Source organism: Rhincodon typus, unplaced genomic scaffold, assembly GCF_021869965.1.
Source record: "Rhincodon typus isolate 14 unplaced genomic scaffold, sRhiTyp1.1 hic_rhity00005994, whole genome shotgun sequence".
In the NCBI taxonomy this organism is placed as follows: domain Eukaryota; kingdom Metazoa; phylum Chordata; class Chondrichthyes; order Orectolobiformes; family Rhincodontidae; genus Rhincodon; species Rhincodon typus.
This window is the reverse complement of record NW_025971632.1, coordinates 1-10,472: the sequence shown is the minus strand read 5'-3', so window position 1 is coordinate 10,472 and position 10,472 is coordinate 1. Positions and strand designations below refer to the sequence as shown.

Here is a 10,472-nt window from a genome sequence, read left to right as displayed (position 1 = left end):
ATCAATGCAGGGCTTGAGGCATAAGAATGGTTTCAGATACTTGGCCATCAGGACTAATTGTGGGGCATGAGACACCGAAACAAAAGATGTTTTGCAACTCAAGGCAATGTTAGTACGTCCTTGCTGGGAGGTTCACTCGTGAGGTAATAGACGGTTTAAATAAAATTGGCATGTGCTGGCACTAGCATATAGAGGTAAAAAAGAGAAATATAGTGAATAGTGAGTGTTGGACAATGCGGGAGAAGGTACAAGTCCCATAGAATATAATAGCTGACTAAGAACAACTATTGAGAATGTAATGATATTATTATAATGCATGTATGTAAATGCAGAGTGTGGTGAACAATGTCAGTGAACTACAAGCATAATAGTCATGTGGAAATATGATATAGTGAGACATGGATTAAAAATAGTTCAGAACTTGATGTTAATACTTACAGAAAGCTCAGGGCAAACAGAGAAGGAATACAGGGGAGTGGGGTTGTACTGTTGGAAAGAGGGGCTCGCTTTGACAGAGCAAGGGCAAAATCCATTCAATTAGAGGTGTGAAGCAAGAAATATGTGTTTAGGCTGCAGCAGTATGAGACAGATAAAGATCAAATCTACAGGGAGATTAAAGAGACAGAGCTACAGAGTGGTGCTATTGAGGACTAATGACCCAACCATTGATTGGCATTATGTCAGAGTAAAGGATATGAAGATGAATGATTTTCCAAAATGTATTTATGAAAACCACCTTGATCAGCACTGATCCAACTAGAAAAAAAGTTTCTTGATAGACAATGCAATCAAAGATTATCAATGATTGATTAAAATGCGGAAATTAAAACACAGACGTATTAGACATGATCATGAATAGATTAATAACTGAGCAGGTTTGTGGGGGCCAATGACATACCTGTGCTCTGTGTTCTGAGGAAGGGTCACTGAACCTGAAACACTCAGTCTGATTTCTCTTCACAGATGCTGCCAGATCAGCTGATCTTTTCCAGCAATTCCTGTTTTGTTAATTCTGCCCTTTTTTTATGTTCATATGACCATAAGGCTTTGCAGAATGTGTTGATTAGGAATGAGGTGGGGTAAGTTGAAGAAGTGTTTGTAGCAGAACACTCGGATAAGAGTGACCATTGTATCATAAGTCTGGACAAGCAATAAGGAAGAGCAAAGAGCAATGTTAAATCAAATTTCTATGTTTGTAAATGGCCAAGGCTAATGGGTTAAGAGAGGATCTATGCAGTGTCAAACAGTAAAAACAGTTACAGAACAATGGGTGAGATAAGGAGGAGATGTTTAAGTATAGGCTGGATACAAAATAAGAAGAGGAAAAGGTAGGGGAGCTAAAAGCAAGTTGTTTTGGGTGACAAGCAAGCTGGAGAATATGACGAGACAAAAACAAAGGGTATACGATTGGAAATTCGGTGAATTCTTCATGCAAGAACCAAGCACAATCAGTAAGTTGAGACAGGAAATGAAGAGGAAAATAAGACCAGCAAACAGAGAACAGGAAAACAGAATTGCAGTTCGTAAGTGGGAACATAAACTTCTCAAGAGTACATAATAACTCAGTGTTTAGAGGCGAGGTGAGGCCTGTGGAGACAATGAAATGATACATGCTTAGATAGCGGGGCAATCCAGAATATTTACTGGGTATTTTGTGCTGGTGCTAGATAAGGAAAAGAATGTTGCCAAAATGTGAGTCGTGGAAATGATTAAGGTAATAGAAGGGATGCTAATTGAGAGGTAAAATGTGATGGAAAGGCTGCCTGGAAAGGCTGCCTAGAAAGGCTGGCTCCAGTAACCCAAAACTGATCATTAAGCTCCAAGTTTATGAGTTACTTATTTGATTTGATAATATACCACATCCAAAGATGTGCAGGCTGGGTGGATTGGCCATGCTAAATTGCCCAAAGCGTTCAGGAATGTATAGGAGGATGGGTCTGGTTGGGATGGTCTGAGGGTTGGTGTGGACTTGTTGGGCCGAAGAGACTGTTTCAACACTGTAGGGATTCTTAAAAAAACCCACTTGTTTATTCCATTGAAGTTCATCATAACTAATTTCTAAAATTACCAAGTTCTGTAGAGCCTGGATTGTTTTGTTTATGAAACTGGAAATTGACACACATCACTGCTTACGAAAAATTGCAACACCCAGTGATACTTTTGAACAGGTAGTTAACAAGTGGTAAGAATTTGAAGGAAATGAAAGGAGTGAAGTTGTGCATTGCTTGTGGTGAGATTACATCACTGATGCAGAATGTGAGCTGTTTTGCCTGATGTATATAAATGTTGAATAGAAACAGACAGCAGGCAGAGAGAAGAGCAGAATTGAAGTGTCTACCAACCTCTCTAAACAGGCAAAATGAAAATAATTTTCTTCATATTTGCAGTAGGCCAGATCCTCTACTATTCTGGCAAGTATTGAAATATGTTAAGGAATGATTTTGCTGTGTAAATTGTTGTTGTGAGCATTGGATATTAACCCAAATGACTATCAGTCAAAAATGTATTCATTTTTAAATCCCTTTGCTTTTAGATTCTGAGACTCCATGTGATCAGTCTGACAATTCACTAGCACCTCATGCAGTAAATGCTACAATTACAAAAGTGAATCAATTGTTCGCAATGAATAACCTCCTTCGTATTGTGAGCTGTCAAGAAATAACTGTAAGTGTCATCAAATCCAATTGATTTCTTTTTGCTTTTTCTTCATAATGAACATTAGTTTTATACATTTTAAGGAATATGCTACAATTTTACGGTGAGAAATCATGTCACAGTCAAGAGATGGACAATAAATTGTAGCATTTCAGATTGGAATTGTTTGGCTTAGATCGGTATCTTATTTAAAGCAAATGTATGATTGTGTTTTTTTGTCCAACTATATCGTTTTCCCTTGTCACCACCTAATTGCTCATTGAGTAAAGGAGTTGAAATGTCATGTTGAGATTGTACAGGACGTTGGTGAGGCCACAATTGGAGTACTGTGTACAGTTCTGGTCACCCTGCTGTCAGAAGAATATTATTAAATTGGGGAGGGTTCAGAAAAGATTTGCCCAGATGTTACCAGGACTGGAGGATTTGAGTTATAAGGAGACAATGGATAAGCTGGGACTTCTATCACTGGAGGGGTGATGTTATAGAGGTTTATAAAATCATGACGGGCATAGAGAAGGTGAATGTCAAAGGTCTTCACCGAGGGCAGGGGAGCTCAAAACTAGGGGGCATATTTTTAAAGTGAAAGGAGAAAGATTTAAAAGGAATCTGATGGGTAACCTTTTCACACAGAGTTCATATGGAAAATGGGAAGTGGTAGATGCTGGTTTAGTTACAACATTTAAAAGACATTTGGACAAATACATGAATAGGAAAGGTTCAGAGGGATATGGGTCAAACGCAGGCAAGTGGGACTAGTTTAGTTTGGGAAGCTTGGTTGCCATCGACGAGTTGGACCAAAGGGTCTGTTTTCGTGCAAAGTGAGTCAATGTTTCTTTCTAACTTCAACCAGGTCTTTGAGAAATTGGAAAAAAATTTCCAACTTTGGGTGTTTACCTCACCAAACGAACAAAAAAAAAACCCTGATCCTTCTAATTGAAAGCAAGCTAATGTCCGTCAGTGTTTACTCTGTCCACTTGCAAAACTCTCCCAATGCAAACAATGTCCCATTACCACTCCAGCAGGTCCCTGTCTCTCATACTCATTTAAAAACAACATACTTCCAAAATACTGACAGTTAAACATTAAGTTCTTTCATATACAATGACCAAAAGCCACATACCATTGGTTCAAAACCCAAACTCTAAAATACGTTACATTAGAATATCATACATAGATCACACACCTTGCATCACACATTTTGGCCTCCAAGAATCACAACCACGTTCCTTTGAGCTAAGTTGTGTCAATTAATTTTCTTTTATTGGTCTAAACTAGGTTCTTTTATACCTTTTCATGTTATGAATAACTTACATTGAAATAACATCTTTAATGTAGAAAGATATCCAAAGAAGCTTCACAGATGCATGATGAAAATGCACTAAAGAACTGAAAAGGATTAATTGGAAGTGGTCAACAAAACTCAACTGAATGGTGGAGTTTAAAAGAATTGAGGGAAGTGGGCACATAACATAATTGAAGAATAGAATTTCAGAACTGGGTGGCTGAAGTTATACTGTCATTGATTGAGTAAAAATGGGAGGAAATTCTAGTTTACAGCTGATAGCTAATTATAACATTACAAAGACATCAGGATGGGTACATGAATAGGAAGGGTTCAGAGGGATCTGGGCCAAATGCTGGCACATGGGACTTGATTAATTTAGGATATCAGGTCAGCATGGAAGAGTTGGACGAAAGGGTCTGTTTTTGTGCTGCACAACTTTATGACTCTATGACTCTAAGCAACTAACAGGATTCTGGAATATTGCTAAGCTTGATATCAGGACAGGAATCATCTGTAATAGTGCTATTGCTACATCCTGAAATACCCAGTAACAGCTGCCAGTATGTTTCATGCATCTCAATATGTTTATTCAATTTGATAATTCACCACTACTTTATTCCATTGACGTTATAATAAATAGTTGGCAAAGTTACCAAAAATATTTAGAGTCTGGATTGTATTGATTAAGAAACTGGAAATTGACGCACATCATTTTTTACGAACAAAATTGCAACATTATGTGATATGTTTGGACGCATAGTTAATAAGTGGTAAGAGTATGAATGAAACTAAGTGAGTGGAATGCAGTGATTGTGATCAGATTACATCATTGTTCTATGATATGTTCTATTGTTTTGCATGACCCAATGTATATAAACGTTGAAAAGAAACAAATAACAGGCAGAGAGAAAATAGGAGTATACAAAAAGGAGCATGAGGAGGATATTTGGGATCGCAAGCCTCCTCCATCATTTGTGGCTAATTTGATTATGGCCTCAACTCTATTTTTCTGTCTACAAACTTTCATCTTCGATTCCCATCTCAAACTAGACTGTATTTAATTTAGGCTTTAAAATATTCAATGATCTTGTTTTCACTGCCCGTTGGGAAAGAGACTACAACCCTCTGACAAAATGCATAATTTCCTCATCCCTCTTCTTCGTAGGCGATCCTGTATTTAAAAATTGAGCCCTTAAGTTCCAGTGTCTCCCAAAAGGAGAAACATCCTCCATACTATTGAACACCCTCAGCACCTTATATGTTTCAATAAGATTGCCTTTTGAAGAATGGATTAGAAGTGTCAATTACACTGGTAAAGCAAATAAAATGGACCAGATCTTCTACTGTTCTGGCAAATATTGAGGTGATCTCTGGAATGATTAGGGTGTGATTTGTTATTCTGAACATTGGGTGTTAACTTGAAATTCTCATGAGTCAGATTCAGGCAATCCATGTGTAAGTTCTTCCATTCCACAATTTCAGAGAACAGTAAGTGCCTTGCATCAAAGCTGAATTAAGATTTTGCAATTCATAACTTTTTGCTTTGAAATAATAGCTGTAAGTGTCTCCAAATTCCATGGATTTATTGTATCTGTTGACTTGCATTTAAAAGAAAGAAATTATTTCGTTGAGTGTGTAAAGGTTAGTGTTAAAGTGACGTACAAAATCTGATTACACTTCGGGTCATTGTCATGTGTAATGAACAATTAGTTGTTTATATCATATTAAGAACTAATGTATGATTGCATTACTTGTCCAAATTCTTGTTATCATCATTTCTTTCTCATGCCTTAACAAGTACTATTAGCTTTGAAATTAATTTTGTAAATATTATAATGGAATTTCCCTTTGCAAACAACCGCTGATTTGCTATGAGCCCAGAAGTTGATTTTAGAAGACGGTAGCAACAGGCTCTGGTCACTAGATGTTGCTCATGTCCAACTCTATTCACCATCACAATTGAAGTAAAATCCTGCAGATGTTGGAAATCTGAAATAAAACCAAAAAAATTGCCAGAAATACTCAGAGTCTAAGGGGAGAGAACAACAAAATTCATATTTCAAGTTGAAGCCAGTTCTCTCCACTTTCTTGATCTACTGCCCTGGTAATTTTTCAAATCTTTTGACTTTTTGTTCATATTTTTAAATGTATGTTTTCAATTGGCCAATTATCCTGACTTCAAGTTTAACTCCTGTCTTAGACTATCTTTTTAATCTGCATGCAAAGTCTACTTAATTTATATAGTAACTGCTACATATTTTATTTCATTTACACATTGTGGAGAAACTTTTTTTTATTTCATGAATTCATTTTAATGAAATCATCTTCAATATATATCTGAGCGTCTGATTTAATTTGTACATTTTAGCAGATGCATATTTTATTTCTTTATATTATTTAATAAATACAACAGAATTCATCTTGAATGGATTGAGGATTCCTTTTCACACAGAGGATGGTCGAGTATGGAACAAGCTGCCAGAAGAAGTGGTGGAGGCTGGTATAATTATAACATTTAAAAGGCTTCTGGATAGGTATATGAATAGGAAGGGTTTAGAGGGATATGGGCCAAATGCTGGCAAATGGCACTAAAGTTATATAGAGTACCTGGTCGGCATGGATGAGTTGGACTGAAAGGTCTGTTTCCATTCTATACATCTCTATGACTCTATGACTGTAGCAGTTAATCGTTGTCAGAGACGATGAACCCCATCTTCCAAACTTTTACATTACTAGACCAGGAACATAACCATTACAGTTCTGCAACTCTGTAAAATTCAGTACCAGGAAAATCAAACTCATGAAATTGATTGTATTAGTATGTTAGTAATTCATCTATGAATCAATCTGCTCAATTTAGGATTCATACAAGTCATTTCAAATTCTCTGTAATTATTTTTTTTTAAAGAGCGATCACGATGTAATAATTTTAATTTGAATAGCTCCTTTAACATAGTGAAATGTCCCAAGTCATTTTCTGAAAGCACCATAAGGTACAGGAAACTGCAAATGCTGTTTGCCATCATATCATTACTTATAAGTGTTAGCTGAAACACCCTCCTTTGGTGTAACTCTATTCTTTTGCTTGGGTAACAATTGTAGAAGAAAATATAACCCCGATCATATTAGGTTTTGACATCCAACTTAATTGTCACAGTAGGAATACAATTGTCACTGTATTCTGAGTTTGCCACACTCTCATCCTGTCCTGCCACCTATGCACATATGTATTCAGGTCCCTCTGCTCCTTCACCCTTTTAGAGATATACCCTTTACTTTTTAAGGCCTCAGGTTTTTTTTCAATTGGTGCAGGTAGGCCCAAAGACATTTGCTGTGTTTTTCCACAAGGAAATTTGGGAAAAGGCAGAGTTGTAAGAGGCAATGTTTCCGGCTATTCAATGTCTTGTCACAATCATTTCTTTTTAACCAGCACACTTTCTCTTGGAACCAGTTGAGCCAGGAAAATTAAGACCTGTATCATTGTTTATAAGTGTTACCTGGCATATACTTCATTAAGTGTAACTTTGTTCCTTTGCTTAGGCCACTGATAAAGGAGAAGGTAAAGTGGATTTCAATATAGTCTTTAATGTCCAGGAAACTGTGTGTGCCGTAAATTCTGGATTGGATCCAGCAAGTTGCTCATTGATACCTCCCCCGGATGCTGTGAGTATTACAATACTAGCCATTTATCACTCTGTTCTAATTAAACCTTAAAATGGCGTAATGACCTATCATGCAACGTTTGAAATTTAGTCCTCCATTGACTGATACTTCGCGTTGACGCCCCCACCCACTTGTGAGTTAGCATTACAGAGAGAGCTTTGGAAGGCTCTGCTATTAACATGGAACAAAGTTGGGTCAGTGATAGGACAATAGTATAATAAACTACAGCATTAATTTTGTTGCAGTATGAACCTCTTCCATTATCCAGCTGAATGGTTCTACCTTCAATCAATACTTTCTTGCCTACCCATTAGCAGCTGTGCCAATGACAGTAATGGTTTCACTTCCCATTTCTAAATAGCTACCATTAGAACACATCCTCTGTTTGCACCTCTTCCTCATTTACATTGTATTTTAAGAATTGTGCCACAAGAAACAGACTTGAACAAAGGGACACTATCTTATACAGTATGAAAAGAGGGTGTTGATTTTTTTGGGGCATCCCTGGCAAGGAGATACAGAAATAACAGTTACCTGTCAATCTTAATTCTCAGGCAAGGCAGCTAGATTCTGATAGGTCAGTGCACTGCCATGGGAATGCAGCAGACATTAGCTGTCTCCATGACCAATTTTTTGAAGAAGGTGCAATATTAATACAGATTAATTTCGCCTTCATAAAACAGAGTCCTGTGCATTAATGTATGTAGTGTTTAGCCGATGTGAATGCATCACACTGCACACCAAGCTGATAATCTTAAATTAGTTTCCAGTGTACCTCCGACCATGTCTGGATTGTTTCATAAATGATTTCCAATGGCAGAATCACATCAAATGATAGATAAACTTTTCTGCGACTTGCAAAAGTGGACTGCTTGAGGACAAGCAGCCTATTGTCTACTGCAAATGGTTGTCAAGGCACGTTGTTTGACTTGGAGCAAAATGGTGCAGAGAAGTGATATCACCTTGACTGTATTAGAAGAATCTGGATCAATATTAGAAGTGCAAAGGAGAAGTGAAAAAGGAAATACAAGAGGCAAAGGGACAACACAAGATTAGACTGGTGGTCTACGCAAAGGGAATTCAAAGATCTTCTATAGGGCGATAGATCGTGAAAGGATTGATTAGGGACCAAAATGATGTTCTTTTGAGGGAGACAGAAATCCAAGACTGAGATATTCAATGAATACATTGCACCAGTATTTACCAAGAAGGAAACTCGTTAAGGTTACATCAAACAAGGAGGTTTTCATTATGCCGGCTGACATTGATAAAGGGGAAAAACGAGAAAGGCTGGCAGTAATTAATGTGGATTAACTATCTCCTCATCTGCAGTCATTGAAAGAAGAGGAAATTGTTCCCTGACCACAGTGATAGTGTCTGAAGGGCTGGAGCATTCCAAGTGGTATAGCTTTTGTCAAGATCAGGGAGAAAGATGAACCTGGTAATGACAACTCAGATATGTGACCATCACAGTGGACTCCACTTTGGGGTTAATGAACGCCTCATGACTGTCTGGCTCACCCTAACACAGAAGTAGTGCACCACCATCATCGTTATTCGTGCTCCATCTCTGGATTGAGACCAAAGAGGTATTCTACCTCAGCCTTCATCAGTCATTGTGCTGTATCCAAGAGGCAGACAAGCTGCTATTCCTCTGAAATTTTAATATCTGCGTTAGGAGCGACACAAACCTCTGGAAATGTGTGATTGGCAAGGAAGGCATGGGGAAGGCAAACACTATTGGACCCCTGTTCCTCCTCCTGACAAAATCCTATGTGCATGACCTGGTCAAAGTGAGCCCCTGTTTCATCAAAGGGAATACAAGAACTATGAGACTTCATCACAGCAGCCTCACACAACAGCTCCAATATCAGTATCCTCCACCACACCAATATCTTCAGTATCAAGGTCCTGATTGCTATCATCATGGTAATCACTCAGATACTTTTCACAGCATGCAGGACTTGAGTTGGTCTTTTCTGCCATGATTGTGTTATGAGAATGGAATCTTCAAGCTAAATCCTGTGGACTGAATCTTTTTTGATCCAACCCCCCACCCTGCTCACCCAAACCCAAATTGTCAGCATTTCCTGACAAAACATTTCCAAAAAAAGCCCTATACCCCAAATGCCATCAATGCAATTAGTTACCAGGAGGGCAGAGAAAATGCTTCAAAGATGTCTTCTCAATCTGCCTGAGAAGATCCAATATCCTCACTGACCCATGGGAATCTCTTGCCCCAGACTGTACAAACTGGAGAAGAAACACCCACGAATGTGCCAATCATCCTGAGTATCTTCAAGATATCCAGGTAGAGCCAAGCACCTACACCAAATAGGGCATGCAAAAACCATCAAGCATCCCACCAACCTCTTCAAGCATTAAGTAGCGTTTATTACTCGCACCCAATTGCATAAGGGTAGTTAAGGGTCAACAACATTGTTGTGATTCTGGAGTCATATGTAGGCCACATTTCCTTCTCTCATGAACACAAGTGAACGAGATGTGTTTTTCCAACAATCAGCAATAGTTTCAAGGTCATCATTAGACAACTTTTTATTCCAGATTTTTATTGGATTCAAGCGCAATTCAAATGGCATGGCAAGACTCAAGCTGAGCACTCTGGATTAATAGTCTAGTGATAATGCCATTAAGCCTTCACCTGCCCCACCTGTGGCATGGTTTGTCGATCCAGTGTTGCATTGTTTAGATAACTCAGGACCCATTATCTGGAGTGGTAAAAGCAAACAATTATCAGACCAGAGGGACTGCCCATGAAGTAGACCAGTGCAATTGTTTTAGAGGATGTTTGGAAGTAAATACAACTGAACTGTGCATGGATTGGAGACCACGAGACTTGGAAGAAAGG

At 38.2% G+C, this 10,472-nt stretch overlaps 1 protein-coding gene across 1 annotated transcript; it reads left to right on the top strand.

Annotated features, from left to right (window-relative positions):
* Window positions 1–2,300: 2,300 nt before the first annotated feature.
* LOC125482111 (secreted phosphoprotein 24-like) lies at window positions 2,301–7,603 on the top strand (the record flags this gene model as incomplete). The annotated part of the gene is made up of 3 exons (XM_048594108.1): window positions 2,301–2,411; window positions 2,534–2,664; window positions 7,481–7,603. Coding segments are annotated over exons 1-3 (306 nt in total), but the record flags the coding sequence as incomplete, so codon positions are not given.
* Between the last annotated feature and the right edge of the window lie 2,869 nt (window positions 7,604–10,472).